This window comes from Palaemon carinicauda, chromosome 19, assembly GCF_036898095.1.
Source record: "Palaemon carinicauda isolate YSFRI2023 chromosome 19, ASM3689809v2, whole genome shotgun sequence".
In the NCBI taxonomy this organism is placed as follows: Eukaryota; Metazoa; Arthropoda; class Malacostraca; order Decapoda; family Palaemonidae; genus Palaemon; species Palaemon carinicauda.
Window position 1 is genome coordinate 118,995,518 of NC_090743.1, and position 19,839 is coordinate 119,015,356.

Below are 19,839 nucleotides of genomic sequence, written 5' to 3' on the forward strand. Positions count from 1 at the left end.
CCGTCAACATATGGCAATCGACGTTTATTTTTTAAGCATATATAGTTACGCAAAACGAATCTCAATTTTTGCCAAAAAGACGTGGCTAATGAATCCTCGAAAAGACTTGGTTAATGAGTCATAAGCAATTACAGTAATTAAAAAAAAACAAAATAAGATAGATATTAAAATTCATATCATAATTAGCACTTACTTCTCAAATGTCCTCCTTATCAAATAAGCCCAAAATGTCAATATTGCAATTCCTAAACAAATGCCAAGTACAATTGGGCCTTCCTTGGCTTTTATCTTGTACTTTCCGCAGTAACAAACTTCTTCATCTCTTCTATATGTGCAAGGCCTGAAAATTAATATAAAGTAATACTGCTAAGTAAATGATTAAGGAATGTATAGACCAACAAGTCATTTAATACAGTCAAGCCTCGTTATTCACGGTAGTTAGGTTACAGACACAGGCGCGATAGGCGAATTTTCGCAAATAAATACTACACTAGGGTGGGCTAACTCCCAACCTAAAAAGTTACTGCTCCTTGCCATGAACGGGTGCCCAAGATGATGATTAACACAGTAAATACTGCCTAATATTGTTTTAATTTGGTTTCTACAACGGTTTATAATCATATGTACAGTGTACAGTACATTTGCACACATGTACTGGACACAATAAGGTTACAGTACAGTATTATGCTAAGTTTAGAGTCATCATCATCCCCTTACTGTTCTGTATAACAAAAGTTGTTCAAAATGATATTTTAATTATAAAATAAATTTTTGAATATACTTACCCAGTGAATATATAATAGCTGCAACTCTGTTGCTCGACAGACACATACATAAAAACTCGCCAGCGATCGCTATACAGGTTGCGGGTGTGCCCACCAGCGCCAACTGTCGGCCAGATACCACTCTCGATGTAAACAAAACCTCAATTTCTTCTCATCCCACTGCGTCTCTATTGGGGAGGAAGGGAGGGTCCTTTAATTTATATATTCACCAGGTAAGTATATTCAAAAATTTATTTTATAATTAAAATATCATTTTTAAATATTTAACTTAGCCGGTGAATATATAATAGCTGATTCACACCCAAGGAGGTGGGTAGAGACCAGAGTTAAATATGTTTACATCGTATAAGCTAAGAGTTTTTTATTTCATTTTGACAGTTATCAATATAACAAAACCAAAATAAATAGGTACCTGGTAAGGAAGTCGACTTAGACGATTACTCTGCCTTGTAAGTACGTCTTCCTTACGGAGCCCAGCGATCCTCTTAGGATGCTGACAGACCCCCAGGAGCTGAAGTATCAAGGGCTGCAACCCATACAACAGGACCTCATCAAACCCCTAATCTGGGCGCTCTCAAGAAATGACTTTGACCACCCGCCAAATCAACCAGGATGCGAAAGGCTTCTTAGCCTTCCGGACAACCCATAAAAACAACATTAAAACATTTCAAGAGACAGATTAAAAGGATATGGAATTAGGGAATTGTAGTGGTTGAGCCCTCACCCACTACTGCACTCGCTGCTACGAATGGTCCCAGTGTGTAGCAGTTCTCGTAAAGAGACTGGACATCTTTCAAGTAAAATGACGCGAACACTGACTTGCTTCTCCAATAGGTTGCGTCCATGATACTTTGCAGAGATCTATTTTGCTTAAAGGCCACGGAAGTTGCTACAGCTCTAACCTCGTGCGTCTTAACCTTAAGCAAAGATCGGTCTTCCTCACTCAAGTGTGAATGAGCTTCTCGTATTAACAATCTGATAAAATATGACAAAGCATTCTTTGACATAGGCAAGGAGGTTTCTTAACCGAACACCATAACGCTTCAGATTGGCCTCGTAAAGGTTTAGTACGAGCTAAGTAGAACTTAAGAGCTCTAACAGGGCATAAGACTCTTTCTAGTTCATTGCCTACGATCTCCGATAAGCTAGGAATATCGAAACATTTAGGCCAAGGACGAGAAGGTAGCTCATTTTTGGCTAGGAAACCAAGCTGCAGAGAACAAGTAGCTTTTTCTGACGAAAACCCGATGTTCTTGCTGAAGGCATGAAGCTCACTGACTCTTTTAGCCAAGGCTAAGCATACCAGGAAAAGAGTCTTAAGAGTGAGATCTTTCAGGGAGGCTGACTGTAAAGGCTCAAACCTGTCTGACATGAGGAATCTTAGGACCACGTCTAAATTCCACCCAGGAGTAGCCAAACGACGCTCCTTAGAGGTCTCGAAAGACTTAAGGAGGTCTTGCAGATCTTTATTGTTGGAAAGATCTAAGCCTCTATGCCGGAAGACCGAGGCCAACATGCTTCTGTAGCCCTTGATAGTAGGAGCTGAAAGGGATCGTACTTTTCTCAGGTATAAGAGAAAATCAGCTATTTGGGCTACAGAGGTACTGGTCGAGGATACGGAAACTGACTTGCACCAGTCTCGGAAGACTTCCCACTTCGATTGGTAGACTCTAATGGTAGACGCTCTCCTTGCTCTAGCAATCGCACTGGCTGCCTCCTTCGAAAAGCCTCTAGCTCTCGAGTCTTTCGATAGTCTGAAGGCAGTCAGACGAAGAGCGTGGAGGCTTTGGTGTACCTTCTTTACGTGTGGCTGACGTAGAAGGTCTACTCTTAGAGGAAGACTTCTGGGAACGTCTACTAGCCATCGAAGTACCTCGGTGAACCATTCTCTCGCGGGCCAGAGGGGAGCAACCAACGTCAACCTTGTCCCTTCGTGAGAGGCGAATTTCTGCAGTACCTTGTTGACAATCTTGAATGGTGGGAATGCGTAAAGATCTAGATGTGACCAATCTAGGAGGAAGGCATCTATATGTATTGCTGCTGGGCGGGACTGGAGAGCAATAGATTGGAAGCCTCTTGGTCAGCGATTGCAAAAAGATCTATGGTTGGTTGACCCCAAGTCGCCCAAAGTCTCTTGCACACATCCTTGTGGAGGGTCCATTCGGTTGGAATTACTTGACCTTTCCGACTGAGACAATCTGCTAGGACGTTCAAGTCGCCCTGGATGAACCTCGTTACTAGGGAGATGCCTCGATCTTTTGACCAGATGAGCAGGTCCCTTGCGATCTCGTACAAAGTCAGTGAGTGGGTACCTCCCTGTTTGGAAATGTACGCCAAGGCCGTGGTGTTGTCCGAGTTTACCTCCACCACCTTGCCTCGAAGGAGATTCTCGAAGCTTATCAAGGGCAGATGAACCGCCAAAAGCTCCTTGCTGTTGATATGCATGCTCCTCTGACTCGAGTTCCACAGACCTGAGCATTCCCGACCGTCCAGCGTCGCGCCCCAGCCCAAGTCCGATGCGTCCGAGAAGAGAACGTGGTTGGGTATCTGAACTGCCAGGGGAAGACCCTCTCGTAGGCTGATATTGTCCTTCCACCAAGTCAGACAAGACTTTATCTTTTCGGAAATCGGGATCGAGACCGCCTCTAGTGTCTTGTCCTTTTTCCAGTGAAAAGCCAGATGGAATTGAAGAGGACGGAGGTGTAGCCTTCCTAGCGAGACAAATTGCTCCAGGGTGACAGCGTCCCTACCAGACTCCTCCACAGCCTGACTGAGCAGCGTTCTTTCTTCAGCATCTTCTGGATGGAGAGCAGGGCTTGATCTATTCTGGGGGCCGACGGAAAAGCCCGAAAAACTTGACTGTGAACCTCCAACCCTAAATACAGAATAGTTTGGGATGGGACCAGCTGTGACTTTTCCAAGTTGACTAGGAGTCCCAATTCCTTGGTCAGATCTAGAGTCCAATTGAGATCCTTCAGACAGCGATGACTGGAAGAGGCTCTGAGAAGCCAGTAGTCCAAATAAAGGGAGGCTCGGATGTCCGATAAGTGGAGGAATTTTGCCACATTCCTCATAAGCCTCGTAAACACGAGAGGAGCTGTGCTTAGGCCAAAGCACAGGGCCCGAAACTGGTACACCACATCGTCGAAGACGAATCTCAGAAAAGGTTGGGAGTCTGAGTGAATGGGGATGTGGAAGTAGGCGTCCCTTAGGTCTAGAGAGACCATCCAGTCTTCCTTTCTGACCGCTGCTAGGACTGACTTTGTGGTCTCCATGGTAAACTTCGTCTTTGTGACAAAGACATTCAGAGCACTGACGTCTAGCACCGGTCTCCAACCTCCTGTCTTCTTTGCTACTAGGAAGAGACGGTTGTAAAACCCCGGTGATTGAAGGTCCGAGACTTTGACCACCGCTCCCTTCTCTAGCAAAAGAGACACTTCCAGTTTCAGGGCTTGTCTCTTTTCTTCCTCTCGGTACCTGGGAGAGAGATCGATGGGGGACGTCGCTAGAGGAGGTTTGCGTACAAAAGGGATTTTGTACCCCTCTCTGAGCAACCTCACAGATTGTTGATCTGCGCCTCTCTTCTCCCAGGCTTGCCAGAAGTTCTTGAGTCTGTCACCTACTGCTGTCTGAAGTTGCGGGCAGTCAGACTCTGCCCTTAGAGGACTTGGATCCTTTTCTCTTCCCTCTCTTCCCTTCGGCACGAGCACCTCCCCTGCTGGAGGCTCTGCCACGAAAGGGCGGGATAAACCGAGACGCTGGAGTGTCTATCCTAGGTCTAGCAGACAAGGCAGGCAAAGGGGGAGCTTTGCGAGCCGAGGACGCAACTAGATCGTGGGTGTCCTTCTGCACTAAAGACAAGGCAATTTCCTTAACCAAGACTTCAGGAAACAGGCACTTAGACAAGGGCGCAAAGAGTAGCTCAGATCTTTGGCATGGCGTCACTCCAGCAGACAGGAAAGAGCACAGAGACTCTCGTTTCTTCAGGACTCCGGACGTGAATGAAGCGGCAAGTTCGTTGGACCCATCACGGACGGCCTTGTCCATGCAGGACATAATGAGTAAGGAAACATCCTTATCTGCAGAAGAGATTTTCCTACTCAGGGCTCCTAAACACCAGTCCAGGAAGTTAAAGACTTCGAACGCCCTAAATATGCCTTTAAGAAGGTGGTCCAGGTCCGAAGGTGACCAACAAATCTTCGAGCGTCTCATGGCAAGGCGGCGGGGAGAGTCTACAAGACTTGAGAAGTCGCCCTGGGCAGAGGCAGGAACTCCCAAGCCGAGAACTTCTCCCGTGGCATACCAGACGCTCGATCTAGACGAGAGTTTAGATGGGGGGAAGGCAAATGCTGTCTTCCCTAAACTCCTCTTGGTCTCTAACCAATCGCCTAACAGCCGTAAAGCTCTCTTGGATGAGCGAGAGAGAACGAGTTTAGTAAAGGCAGGCATGGTAGTAGGAACGCCTAAGACAAACTCTGACGGCGGCGAACGAGGAGCCACAGAAATAAAGTGATCAGGGAACAACTCTTTAAAAACAGCCATGACTTTTCTAAAGTCCAAGGATGGTTGAGCTGCTTTAGGCTCATCTAGTTCTGAAGGTTGATCATCAGGGTGTGGTTCAGCAACGTCCTCATCTGACAGTTCCTCATCCGATAACTGATGAGAAAACGGCAAAGGAGTAGGCAACGTTTGACTCGCAGAGTCCGGTCGCACTGGTGCATACGTGACGGAGCCGGACGCAGCGTCCTGGAACTGCTGAACAGTCTGGGAACTGTCAACAACCACAGGTGCGCGAGGACGCACAGCGTCCACCCGAGACTGTTTAGACCGTCTGGGTTGTGCAGTCAACACCATACCGGGTTGCGGAGGTTGACGCACCGCGTCAAAACAAGTCAACTCTGATGGTTGATGAACGTCCTGAACGTCACCAATCACATCAGTGCGTTGCCTAACGTCAACGTGCGGCTGGAAATCCACACTGGGTCGCATCGGTGGAGGTACTACCCCAACTGGTTGACGCGAGAAAGCTACATCAACGTCAACAGGATGCACAACAGACCGCTTGGATGGCTGATGGCCAGTAGGTTCGGCGGAAACCTTCTCAGCATTGTAGTCCTCCATCAAGGACGCAAGCTTGGACTGCATGTCTTGCAGTAACTCCCATTTAGGGTCTACGGAAGCAGGTGCGGTAACAGACGGGGCTAGCGAATGAGACGGCACAACTTTGCCTCTCTTAGGCGGCGAGCAGTCATCAGATGACGGCAACGGGTCCGAACTGTCCCAGTGGCTACAACCGGGACGTTGGACTTGTCCTGAAGGGACCGACTTACGCTTTAAAGGTCTGGAGACCTTGGTCCAAGGTTTCTTACGAGAAACACCTTCGGACGACGAGGTAAAAATGGGCTCTCTCGTCTTACGTTGGTAGGGGCGATCTTGGAGAGATACGCCTGATACCATAGAGGGAACGTCTGTTCGCTGATCAAGGCCTCTCGAACCCATGAGTCGTACGACATTGCTTCTCCCCTGGGCTTGGGAGCTTGCAAGAGGTCCCGGACTAGGTGGACGACAGGCACGAACAGACGAACCCTCGAGCGCAACACTGTTCACAACACTTTGAGAAACACTAGGCACTTTAACACTTTCCGCCGTGGCACTTTGACACTTGAGTTCCTTTACGTCCGCCATGAGTTGATTTCGGTCACTTGCTAATGCCTCAACTCTCTCCCCCAAGGCATGAATAGCACGCATCATGTCTTGCATCGACGGTTCCTGAGTGCTAGGAGGGGGGTTAGGAACAACCACTACAGGGGAAGGATTAGGTTCAGGGGCATGTGGAGAGGAAAAATCTACCGACCTAGAAGAACTTCTCCTTACCCTATCTCTCTCTAGTCTGCGTGTATATTTATCAAATTCGATAAAATCGAATTCCGAAAGGCCCACGCATTCCTCACCGATCTTCCAATTGACAGGTTTTACCCCGACAATTGGAACAAACAGTGTGAGGGTCGAGAGAAGCCTTTGGAAGACGCCTATGACAGTCCCTAGCATTACATTTTCTGAACTTGGGAACTTGAGAAGGGTCAGCCATTTTGAATTAGTCAAGGGAAAATTCCAAAAAAAACGATCTAAGTCATCAACAATTAATCCGATTCAAAAAAGAGTTCAAGGAGTTATTTGAAGAAAAACACCTGTACTGCGAAAGCTCAAACCAAAATAAAGTACTTCACCAAATAAGATGGGAAAAACTCCAGGTTCAACAGCGAGTAAAGTACGTCTTGTCGACACGTCGACAGAGAAGAAATTGAGGTTTTGTTTACATCGAGAGTGGTATCTGGCCGACAGTTGGCGCTGGTGGGCACACCCGCAACCTGTATAGCGATCGCTGGCGAGTTTTTATGTATGTGTCTGTCGAGCAACAGAGTTGCAGCTATTATATATTCACCGGCTAAGTTAAATATTTAAAATTTAATAATACTGTACTGTAACCTAATACTCACAGATACTGTAGTGTATATTACTGTATTATATATACGGTAATATTACTACAGTACAGCTTAACTGTACGTATTGTAAGTTTTCGGTGTTTTCGTATCAAGACTCGTAGCCTACGGCGCTACTCTAGAAGCATGACGCAACTTATTGTTGTCTCTTGCGTAGTATGTTATCTATACAGTACTTACGTAAAGAGAAATACAGCTTGTTTTATAAACTAAAAAATGTTATTTTCATTAGTAAAATAAATTTTTTAATATACTTACCCGATAATCATGTAGCTGTCAACTCCGTTGCCCGACAGAATTCTACGGAAGGGATACGCCAGCGATCACTATACTAGAAGGGGGTGTACTCACCAGCGCCACCTGTGGCCAGGTACTGCAGTACTTCTTGTTGACACCACCTCAATTTTTCCTCGGTCCACTGGTTCTCTATGGGGAGGAAGGGTGGGTCAATTAAATCATGATTATCGGGTAAGTATATTCAAAAATTTATTTTACTAATGAAAATAACATTTTTCAATATTAAACTTACCCGATAATCATGTAGCTGATTCACACCCAGGGAGGTGGGTGAAAACCAGTGTACATGACTATAAGATAGCTAAGTATCCCGTATTTCATATAATCAGTTATTCAAAATAACAATGAAATAATAAGTACCTGGTAAGGAAGTCGACTTGAACCATTACTCTGCCTTTAATAAGTTCGTCTTCCTTACTGAGCGCAGCGTTCCTCTTAGGAGGCTGAACAACTCTAAGGTGCTAAAGTATACAGGGCTGCAACCCATACTAAAGGACCTCTACACAACCTCTAACCCAGGCGCTTCTCAAGAATGAATTGACCACCCGCCAAATCAAAAAAGGATGCGGAAGGCTTCTTAGCCTACCGTAACAACCCAAAAAACAACAATAAAAGCATTCAAGAGAAAGGTTAAAAAAGGTTATGGGATTAAGGGAATGTAGTGGCTGAGCCCTCACCTACTACTGCACTCGCTGCTACGAATGGTCCCAGGGTGTAGCAGTTCTCGTAAAGAGACTGGACATCTTTAAGATAAAATGATGCAAACACTGACTTGCTCCTCCAATAAGTTGCATCCATAATGCTCTGCAGAGAACGGTTCTGATTAAAGGCCATCGAAGTGGCTACGGCTCTCACTTCGTGGGTCCTTACCTTCAGCAAAGCAAGGTCTTCATCCTTCATGTGAGAATGGGCTTCTCTAATCAGAAGCCTTATATAATACGAAACTGCGTTTTTGGACATAGGCATCGAAGGTTTCTTGATTGCACACCATAAGGCTTCTGACTGTCCTCGTATAGGTTTTGACCTATTAAGATAATATTTCAGAGCTCTGACAGGGCAAAGAACTCTTTCTAGCTCGTTACCCACCATGTTGGAAAGGCTAGGAATTTCAAACGATCTAGGCCAAGGACGTGAAGGAAGTTCATTCTTAGCTAAAAATCCGAGCTGTAAAGAACATGTTGCAGATTCGGATGTGAACCCAATGTTCTTGCTGAAGGCGTGAACCTCACTAACTCTTTTAGCTGTTGCAAGGCAGACGAGGAAAAGAGTCTTGAGGGTAAGGTCTTTGAAGGAAGCTGACTGGAGAGGTTCGAACCTAGGAGACATAAGGAACCTTAAGACTACGTCTAGATTCCAGCCTGGAGTGGATAAACGACGTTCTTTAGAAGTCTCGAAAGATTTAAGGATGTCTTGAAGGTCCTTGTTGGAAGAAAGATCCAAACCTCTGTGGCGGAGAACTGAAGCCAACATACTTCTGTACCCTTTAATCGTAGGAGCCGAAAGGGATCTCTCATTCCTTAGATGTAATAGGAAGTCAGCTACTTGGGTTACAGAGGTATTGGTAGAGGAAACTGCATTGGCTCTGCACCAGCTTCGGAAGACTTCCCACTTGGATTGGTAGACTCTACGAGTGGATACCCTCCTTGCTCTGGCAATCGCTCTGGCTGCCTCCTTTGAAAAGCCTCTAGCTCTAGCGAATCTTTCGACAGTCTGAAGGCAGTCAGACGAAGAGCGTGGAGGTTTGGGTGTACCTTGTCTACGTGAGGTTGACGTAGAAGGTCCACTCTTAGAGGGAGAGTCCTGGGAACGTCGACCAGCCATTGTAGTACCTCTGTGAACCATTCTCTTGCAGGCCAAAGGGGAGCAACCAGCGTCAGCCGTGTCCCTTCGTGCGAGACGAACTTCTGAATGACTCTGTTGATGATCTTGAACGGTGGGAATGCGTAAAGGTCGAGATGGGACCAATTCAGCAGAAAAGCATCCACGTGAACTGCTGCTGGGTCTGGAACTGGGGAACAGTACAAAGGAAGCCTCTTGGTCATGGAGGTGGCAAACAGATCTATCGTAGGCTGACCCCACAAGGTCCAAAGTCTGTTGCACACGCTCTTGTGAAGGGTCCATTCCGTGGGGATGACTTGATCTTTTCTGCTTAGGCGATCTGCTGAGACGTTCATGTTGCCCTGAATGAACCTCGTTACTAGAGTGAGGTTTAGACTTCTTGATCAAATGAGGAGGTCCCTTTCTATCTCGTACAGCTTCCTCGAATGGGTCCCTCCCTGCTTGGAGATGTAAGCCAAGGCTGTGGTGTTGTCGGAGTTCACCTCCACCACCTTGCCTAGCAGGAGGGACTTGAAGTTCATTAGGGCCATATGAACTGCCAGCAGCTCCTTGCAGTTGATGTGGAGCGTTTCCTGTTCCTTGTTCCATGTTCCCGAGCATTCCTGTCCGTTCAAGGTCGCGCCCCAGCCCGAGTCTGATGCGTCCGAGAAGAGATGAAGATTGGGGGTCTGAATCGCTAACGATAGACCCTCCTTGAGAAGGATGTTGGTCTTCCACCACAAGAGAGTGGTCTTCATCTCTTTGGTGACAGGAATAGAGACTGCTTCGAGCGTCAAATCCTTGTCCCAATGAGCTGCTAGATGGAATTGGAGAGGGCGGAGGTGGAGTCTCCCTAACTCGACGAACAGGGCTAACGATGACAGGGTCCCTGTAAGACTCATCCACTGTCTCACCGAGCAACTGTTCCTCTTCAGCATGCTCAGGATGCATTCTAGGGCTTGGCTTATCCTTGGGGCCGATGGAAAAGCCCGAAAAGCCTGACTCCGAATCTCCATTCCCAGGTAAACTATGGATTGGGAGGGAATGAGCTGGGACTTTTCTAAGTTGACTAATAGACCCAGTTCCTTGATCAAGTACAAAGTCCAGTTGAGACTCTCCAGACAGCGACGACTCGTGGAGGCTCTTAACAGCCAGTCGTCTAAATAAAGGGAGGCTCTGATGTCCGATAAATGGAGGAATTTTGCAATATTCCTCATCAGATGCGTAAACACCATAGGAGCTGTGCTTAGGCCAAAACACAGGGCTTGGAATTGGTACACAACCTTTCCAAAAACGAATCTCAGGAAAGGTTGGGAGTCTGGATGAATAGGAACGTGAAAGTAAGCGTCTTTCAGATCCAACGAGACCATCCAGTCCTCCTGCCTGACCGCTGCTAGGACCGACTTCGTCGTCTCCATAGTGAACGTCTGCTTGGTGACATAAGCATTGAGCGCGCTGACGTCCAGCACCGGTCTCCAACCTCCTGTCTTCTTGGCCACCAGAAAGAGACGGTTGTAGAAGCCCGGGGATTGATGGTCCCGGACTATAACCACTGCCTTCTTCTGTAACAGGAGCGACACCTCCTGGTGTAACGCTAGCCTCTTGTCCTTTTCCTTGTAGTTGGGAGAGAGGTTGATGGGAGAAGTGGTCAGAGGGGGTTTGCGGCAGAATGGTATCCTGTAACCCTCCCTTAGCCACTTGACAGACTGGGCGTCTGCACCTCTTCTTTCCCAAGCTTGCCAGAAGGTCTTGAGTCTGGCTCCTACTGCTGTCTGGAGAGGAGGAGAGTCAGTGTTTGCCTTTTGACGTCTTGGGACCTTTCCTAGACCTGCTCCTGGAAGAGTCTGGACGGGAGCTTCCTCGGCTGGGGGCTCTGCCACGAAAGGGCGGAATAAACCTTGTAGCAGGAGTATCGGCCACTGGGGTGCGGTAAGTTCTGGGAACTGAGGGAGCAACCTTAGCCTTACGAGCTGAAGAGGCCACAAGGTCATGAGTGTCCTTCTGAATCAGGGCCGCAGACAAATCCTTGATAAGCTCTTCGGGGAACAAGAACTTAGAAAGCGGAGCAAAAAGGAGTTGAGACCTTTGACAAGGTGTGATGCCAGTAGAAAGAAAAGTGCAAAGTTGCTCCCTTTTCTTAAGTACTCCTGAAACAAACATTGATGCAAGCTCGCCGGACCCATCCCGAATTGCTTTATCCATGCAGGACATTATAAGCATGGCTGAGTCCTTGTCCGCAGGGGTGGTCTTCTTGCTCAAGGCCCCCAGGCACCAGTCGAGAAAATTGAAAATCTCAAAGGCACGAAATATACTCTTTAAGAAGTGGTCTAAGTCTGAAAAGGTCCAGCAGACCTTAGAGCGCCTCATCGCTGATCTACGAGGAGAGTCGACCAAACTTGAGAAGTCAGCCTGGGCAGAGGCAGGGACTCCCAAGCCTGGTTCCTCTCCTGTGGCATACCATACGCCCGCCTTAGAAGTCAGCTTAGTAGGTGGGAACATAAAGGAAGTCTTCCCTAGTTGCTGTTTGGACTGCAACCAATCCCCTAACATTCTTAAAGCTCTCTTAGAGGATCTAGCAAAGACGAGCTTAGTAAAGGCCGACTTAACAGGTTGCATGCCCAGCGAAAACTCAGATGGAGGAGAGCGGGGGGTAGCAGAAACAAAATGGTCCGGGTATACCTCTCTGAAAAGAGCCAGGACCTTGCGAAAGTCAATGGAGTGAGGAGAAGACTTGGGTTCCTCCACGTCCGAAGAGGGATCTAGGTGCGCAGCTTCCTCCTCAGAAACCTCATCACCAGAGTGTTGCGAAGTGAGAGGTAAAGTAACAGCGGTATGCTGAACAGCAGAATCTTGACAAGCGGGTGCATAAACACTTGCGGTTTCATCCTCAAGTCTCTGTTGAAGAGGATGAGGGCTGGTAACGACAAAGTCAAGAGGTTGGGAAGCAGGAGGTTCTGCGGCGGTCTGAGGAGCAAGTGTGGAGAGAGGAGACTGAATTAAAACCTGAGGTTCAGGCTGCAAAGACTGGTCAAGTAGAGTAGAGGAAGGTAGGTGCATGGGTTGAGGTGGCTGACTCCTAGCATGAGCTTCCTGTCTCAAGAGTTGCGCTTGCTGCAAGGGTTGTGGCTGCGCAGTAGCAGGTTCCTGTCTCACGAGTTGAGGTTCTTGAGGTGTGAGCTGCGAGAGTTGAGGTAGCGGCTGCGCAGAACGCAGTTCCTGTCTCACGAGTTGAGGTTCCTGAGGTGCTAGCCTCAAGAGTTGAGGCTCTCGCCTTGAGGAAAGTTGAGGTCGCTGCAGCGAGAGCTGAGGCGGCTGCCTCATGGATGGAAGAGGTTGTCGTACCTCAAGAGGTTGTTGCCTCGATGGTCTAACCGCAAGAGGAAGAGGAGGAAGTAAGGCATAAGACTCCTGTTCCCATTGTTGAGGTTGTCTTAAGGAAGGTGGAGGTTGCTGCACAACGCTGGTAACTGGCAACTCCGAACGCGGTAAGGTAGCCTGAGGAACCTCAACTTCGTACGCCTGGCAGACTGGACTGCGGTGAGGCGGAGCGCTCGCAGGAGGAGGTGTAACCTTCTCAGCCTGAAACTCACGCATTAAGACCGCAAGCTGCGACTGCATGGACTGCAGCAAAGTCATCTTGGGATCAACAGACGCTAAGGTCTGCTGAGGCAAAGCCTTAACAGAAGATGAGGTCTGTTGAGGCATCGCCTTACCTCTCTTAGGAGGTGTGCAGTCACCTGATGACTGCGGAGAGTCAGAGCTAATCCAATGACTGCATCCGGGTTGTAGAACTCTTGAGGTCTGGACTTTACGTTTAAGAGGTCTTGAGACCTGAGTCCAGCGTTTTCTCCCCGATATTTCTTCTGCAGACGAGGAAAATAAGGGCTCAATCGTCTGCGGGTGGGAGTGACGGTCTCTGTAAGACACGCCCGCAACCACCGAGGATACTTCTGTGCGCCGATCAAGGCCTGCCGAACCCTTTTGCCCTTCGACATTGCTTCTCCCCTGGGCTTGGGAGCTTGCAAGAGGTCCCGGACTGGGAGGACGACTGGCACGCACAGAAGTACCCTCACGCACAACACTGACACTGACACTAGCACTCGGCACCGCACTGACACTAGCACTTGGCACAGCACTGGCACTACCACCTCCCACTGCACTTTTGACCTTAAGTTCTTTGACGTCCGCCAAGAGAGACTTATGGTCACTCACTACCGATTCCACTTTGTCACCTAAAGCCTGAATGGCACGCAAAACATCGGACATATCAGGTTGAGCACAAATAGTAGGTTCGGGGGTAGCCACTACAGGGGGAGGAAAAGGTTGAGGATCATGTAAGTGAGGAAAAAAGCGAAGAGCGAGAAGAACTCCTCCTAACTCTCTCTCTCTCTAACTTAGTTGAATATTTAAGGAATCGAACAAACTCAAGTTCCGAAAGTCCGGCGCATTCCTCACATCGATCTTCCAACTGACAGGGTCTTTCCCTACAGTCGGAACAAGCGGTGTGAGGATCAACCGAGGCCTTCGGAATACGCCTATTACAAGACCTACATCGTCTATGGGGAGGGGCTTGTGAAAGGTCGGACATCTTGAATCAAAGAGCTAGTCAAGGGGGATTCCAAATCAAGCAAAAGATCGTTAACCATTAATCAAAACAAAATAAAAGCTATCTAAGCTAATAGAAAAGTTTCCAGTATAGCGAAAGCTGAAATCTTAGAGAAATACTTCACCAAAAACCGTGAACAATACTCCAAAATTATAAGCGTATCCAAGAACGTCTTGCCGGAAGCACGACAGAGGAAAAATTGAGGTGGTGTCAACAAGAAGTACTGCAGTACCTGGCCACAGGTGGCGCTGGTGAGTACACCCCCTTCTAGTATAGTGATCGCTGGCGTATCCCTTCCGTAGAATTCTGTCGGGCAACGGAGTTGACAGCTACATGATTATCGGGTAAGTTTAATATTGAAAACTTAAATATTCCAATAATAATTGTTTCTTTTAGATAAATAAACAAAACTGTGCATTCAATTACTTTTCAACAACTGATATCTCTCTCTCTCTCTCTCTCTCTCTCTCTCTCTCTCTCTCTCTCTCTCTCTCTCTCTCTCTCTCTCTCTCATTGTTGCATTCTAGAAGATTGCAATCATTCAAACAGTCAATTGAGCTTTAATGATACATTTATGTACTTTTGTTTTGAATTTCAGGTGTATTTTATCAATCTAAGTATTTTGGGGGTGATCAGGGCACCCAAAATACTTAGATTGGTAAAATACACCCGAAATTCAAAACAAAAGTACATGTATGTTTTATTGAAGCACAATTAACTATTTGAATAATTGTAATTTTCTAGAATGCAACAATGAGAGAGAGAGAGAGAGAGAGAGAGAGAGAGAGAGAGAGAGAATATTAGTTCTCTCTTATTCGATGTCCGGATGCCAGAAAACCTCATATCTCTCTCTCTCTCTCTCTCTCTCTCTCTCTCTCTCTCTCTCTCTCTCTCTCTCTCTCTCTCTCTCTCTGTAATAGATGAAACCTTTGTTTCTTTGTTAAGTCTCTATAGAGGTTTTATAATCGAGCACCACACAGCTAAAAACTATAAAATATCGTGCATCGGCAACGAATGAAACTCCGGTTAACATTATGCTATTCAACTCACAATACAAGTAAATAGAATATGAGAGAAGCATTTCAAATAAAACTATAGGAATTAATATGCTAATTGGAAAATGATAAATCAAGTAATAATTGTGTCTTTATGTGAATATAAAATATCCTTCGGTAGCATCCCTTAATACTAAAATTGATCCAAAAATTGAGGTTGATGACGGACTAGGCAGGGTTAATCAGTTGATTTGAATATAAACAATGCATAAGATTATAATTCGCTATGTTTTTAATTATAAATACGATACTAAAATGTGAAAATTACAAGCATTATTATTGTATAAAGTTGAGTGAAACACCAGGGAGAGAGAAAGACGAAACAATATGACAAAGAGACGAGACAGGGGGAGGTGGTAGCAAAGTTCCTTCTCCTTGCACATTACCTCCGTCAAATCTAAGCTAATTCAAATAACTTAGCGAAATCAATGAATTTGGGAAATGTGAGACGAAGGAATGAAAAATAGGCATGAGAATGCGTGGAATGAGGGCTAAGAAAGGGGTTTAAAATTATTAAGATGAAAATGACGAATGAATGCTAGAAAAAAGAAGAATGAAATCGCGAAAAATAATGAGAATCAAAAGTTGGAAAGACACATTGTAGATGTGTGTGTGGGAGAGCAAAGTAAATGTACGAAAGGGATTTGGGAAGGAATTGGGAAAAAGATTAAGGATATAATAATAATAAGTGAAGGATCATACTAACAAGCAAGATATGTTATCTCAGTGAGGTAATTCTGTGAAAATGAATATCGGTTTACGACGGACAACGTAGATTTGATCAGCTAATTTGAAGGTAAACAATGCATGAGATTATAATTCTCTGTTTTTTATTATAAATACGATACTAAAACGTGAATATTACATGCATTATTATTGGATACAATTAAGTGAAACACCAGTTTAATAAAAATCCAGTTTTATTTCAAATATAGCTGTATTTTTTTACCACAGTAAATGGATACACGCTGTACAGAGAGAACTAGGACCAGCTGGGTGTAGAGATAGGTAGTGGCGCGCAGTGCTCCCAGTGTAAAGGTGCACGGGCTATTTGAAATCTTCGCCCAGCTTAAATGTTATCGCAATTTTTATGAGAATTTTTATTTAATAGGTATTGCATTGTTCTTGGCCATCCCAATACTGTTGCCAACTTTTAGAAATCAAATTCTTAATGTTAGGTAAACAATCATCACAAAGTTTTTTTTTTCCTCTTCGACTTGGCCGCATAAAGCCAAACCCGCAAAGCAAGAAACCGTAATTAATGAGGCCTGACTGTATTTGCTGACAATACATGATGTAAAACATACTCTTTGATTTATGAAAATAATCTTACCAGACAAGTCTAAATGAGAATATTACCTAAAGCTCATGAACAAAATTGCCGAGACCTTATCTAAAAAAGGGCAAATGTCTGAAACATTAGACCTTAAAAACTTTACATAGTTAATAAGCATTCCAATGCAAGAAAGTACTTACTCAGGACAGTTGCACTTTAAATGCTCGCATACCAATCCCTCAATGCAGTGGGAATCCTGTACACAGTACTCGTAAGGCTTAACACGGTATTCTGCAAAAAGGAAAAGACTTCGTAAAGGTATACTATACTGTATGCAGTACAAATTATTCTTTCTTAGGAGAGTGGGCCTTTGAAAATAGAAGTCAAGTAAACCTACTTGACATATGACAAACCATTGATAAGTTAGAATTGGCAAACTCTTGTAGATTAACACAATTTTTCTACTATAATAAACCAAACATAATTGGTGGTTGATCTGGTTTAAATACCTTTAAAATACAGCAGCTTTCAAAAACACATTGCTAAAACGAGTGGGAAAGAAGTAAATAAAGTCTGAGGCGGAAAGACTTGACAAACAAAACACTTACCACTCAAACTATGAGCTTTCAAATAATTTGCTTCGGGTTCACATTCACCGCTCGTCTTGTTTGGAACGTATGTCCTGAAACAGTCGATGCCAAGATTATTATCTAATCATAAAATTGGTTCAAATGATGTTAGATACCTATTTTTCCTGCAAAATTTAAATAGTAACCAAGTTTGAAAACACTGAATTTCAAAATTCTTCATAACCCACAGGGGTATTTTTAGTTGCCTTAATAGGTAACATGCACAAGCTCTTGGCTTCAAAGGCCAAATACTGTATACTGTACTGAGCTTAAACAAAAGCAGGAAAGAGGAATTATAAACACTAAAATAATTCTTATAAGCTATATGACATAAACAAACTATCTTTGAATTTTCGGCAAAGCTATAATATTTATTCAGAGGATGAAGCAAGAATTTTATTGCCCTGCTTTAGGCTACACCATGAACACTGCAACCCATTTAAATACTTTAAATAAATAAAAATTACTTCACAATTGACAGTTAGATTTGAAGTTTTAAAACTACCCTAATACCGTAGATCAAATAATAATAACAATAATAATAAAAACCAAACACACAGAATAATTCATAAGGGTTGCAGTAATTCAGTGGCCAATTCTCTTTTGAAATGGTTTAGACACAATCAGAGTACCGTACTCTATACTACTATCAAAACCATCATAAAAGTAGAATAATAAATGCAGATATCATTTATACAGGGATAGGGAAAGATAAGGAAAACTACAAAAAAAATAAAGGGGAGACACTCAAAGGTATGGAAAAGACACCTGATTGATACTTCCCTATACAGTAAATGCTTGCTTAGAAGGACTATCAACAACTTGAACTCGAGTTGATCCTGAGATCAAGCCTCATTAAGGCTTGATTTTCATAGGCCCATGACCTTTCACTTCCTGTGAGCTAGGGATGAGGGGTTTGCAGAAAGAGGAGTTGGCAGAGGTCGACCTACTCCCCATCATTATCCAATTAATTTTGACTTGCTGGATATAGCCTCCTGGCTAGGACCATTCAGAGGCTGATAGACAATAAGTTTGACAGTGAAGTGTCACCTACCACCTAAATTTAAAACATATTGGGACACAAATTGCATACCAGTGTACAAATAATTGGAATCACAGGAGCAGTTAATGGGTTTCCTTTAGTTATGAATCAACTTTGAGCATGAATTCTGTCCTGGTTCCCATGAAAACCAAAATTTTAAACTGGTAACAAAATAACAAATTTGAAAGTAATTTGTATTTCTCCTAACGATACAAACCATGAGCTCTTTATTAAGGATATACTTTCTGCAAAGCTGAAAGACTAGCCATAAAACTATTAGTGAGGTGTAACTACATCACTGCTAGTTAGCGGGGGCAAGGAGGATAGCAGGCTATCCCTCTCACACACACTGGTGTTGTCTCATCACTTTTGATTGCATGCAGGACTTGCAGATGATGGCGGGCCAAATTTGTATGAAGAGCTCAAGGTTAGTATCATTAAAAAAATACAAATTACTTTAAAATTTGTCATTTGTTCTGACACTAAATACAAAAGCTTTTGCTCTTTATTAGACATGACTCACCCTGAGGAGGGTGAAAGTCCGAACCAACAGGCTGGTTTTTGACCCGGGGTTTTCCCATACGTGCTCCACACATAAAAGGAAAAAACTCTATCACCTTGATAAATTCCGTGCAACGCACGATTAGTGGCCTGAGCAATATGTGTGAATATGTGATACTTGCAGTGTGACTACTCTAGGTAAAATTTCTCAGAAATGTAGGAATCTTTGAGTCAACCATAGACGTACCCAATCCCACCTCGCCAGTGGGTATGCAGATGCAAAAAGTATTATTTTTATATTAGGTTATACAAGGGAAATAGTTTTACCTGCAAACAGAGGTGGCCAGCTTACAGAGGACTGTAGGTGGTGTTCCCCGAGAGAGGGAAAGATGAAAGGAAAAAGGAGCCAGTCATTCTAAACATTCATCCCAGACTAATCCCGGGTAACCTTCGACCTCAACCATCTGCTACTTGTCCATCAAGGAGCCTGAGGTATTTACACCACTTGTTGTGCAGCTACCACAGGGCAAATGGAGAACATCTCCATGCTCCTCTGGGTCTTGCAGTTAGTGGGTGGTGAAGGTCATTTGACGCTTCTACACGCTTGCTTGTAAGAGCAGCGTCACAGTGTAGTCATGAGCTCTGGATTGTCTTGTCGGAGGATGATCAGGATTCAGTGCTAAATCTATGACCTTGCAAATCCAAGCAGAGATAAAGTTCTTGGTGATCCTCCTCTTGACCTTCCCCGAGCTGACACTTGGGGGCAAGCTGCTGCTATTCTCTTGAGGTAGTAGCTTAAACTCATCACTGGCAAAGTAACAGTTGATCTGGACCATCGGTTACGTGATGAAAACTCCCAATTAGGAAGAGACCGAATCTAGGATCCACTACTACCACATTTTGAGGCTTGGCGACGAAGCCGAGCGTTACCCCCCCCCCCATTCCCCTTGAATGGGAGAAATCGTATTAAAGACCATTGAGTTCGCCGACTCTCTTGGCCGAAGCCAAAGTGAGTGGGAAAATCGTCTTCAGAATGAGGTGGTGATCTGTTGCCTGGCGTAATAGTTCAAAGGGAGCACAATTCAGGGAGTGCAGGACACGAACCACGTTCCATGGGGTCCTAGCTTCCGACTAATGGCAGGTAAGCTCGAAACTCCTTATGAGTAGAGACAACTCCAACAAAAGAAATATTAACTCCTTTCAGCCTAAAGGCAAGACTCAAGGCTGAGCGGTAGCCTTTCACCGTCGAGACCAAGATGGGCTATTCCTCCCGAAGGTGTACGAGGAACTTTGCTATCGCTGGAATCCTGTAGTGGCATCAAGGAGAAAG

The 19,839-nt window shown here is 44.9% G+C and overlaps 2 protein-coding genes across 3 annotated transcripts in view; one reads left to right on the top strand and one right to left on the bottom strand.

Annotated features, from left to right (window-relative positions):
- The window catches only part of LOC137658792 (pre-mRNA-splicing factor CWC25 homolog), a 585,361-nt gene that overhangs the window by 96,247 nt on the left and 469,275 nt on the right, over nt 1-19,839 (top strand). The gene's annotated exons all lie outside the window — the stretch shown is intronic.
- LOC137658785 (uncharacterized) overlaps nt 1-19,839 on the bottom strand; it is a 71,510-nt gene that overhangs the window by 3,131 nt on the left and 48,540 nt on the right. For both annotated transcript variants that reach the window (XM_068393814.1, XM_068393813.1), the window contains exons 5-7: nt 16,946-17,019; nt 16,538-16,628; nt 194-340 (exon numbers count right to left, since the gene is read on the bottom strand). In XM_068393814.1, the coding sequence (XP_068249915.1) occupies nt 194-340; nt 16,538-16,628; nt 16,946-17,019 (312 nt within the window). The remainder of the gene's footprint in view (nt 1-193; nt 341-16,537; nt 16,629-16,945; nt 17,020-19,839) is intronic.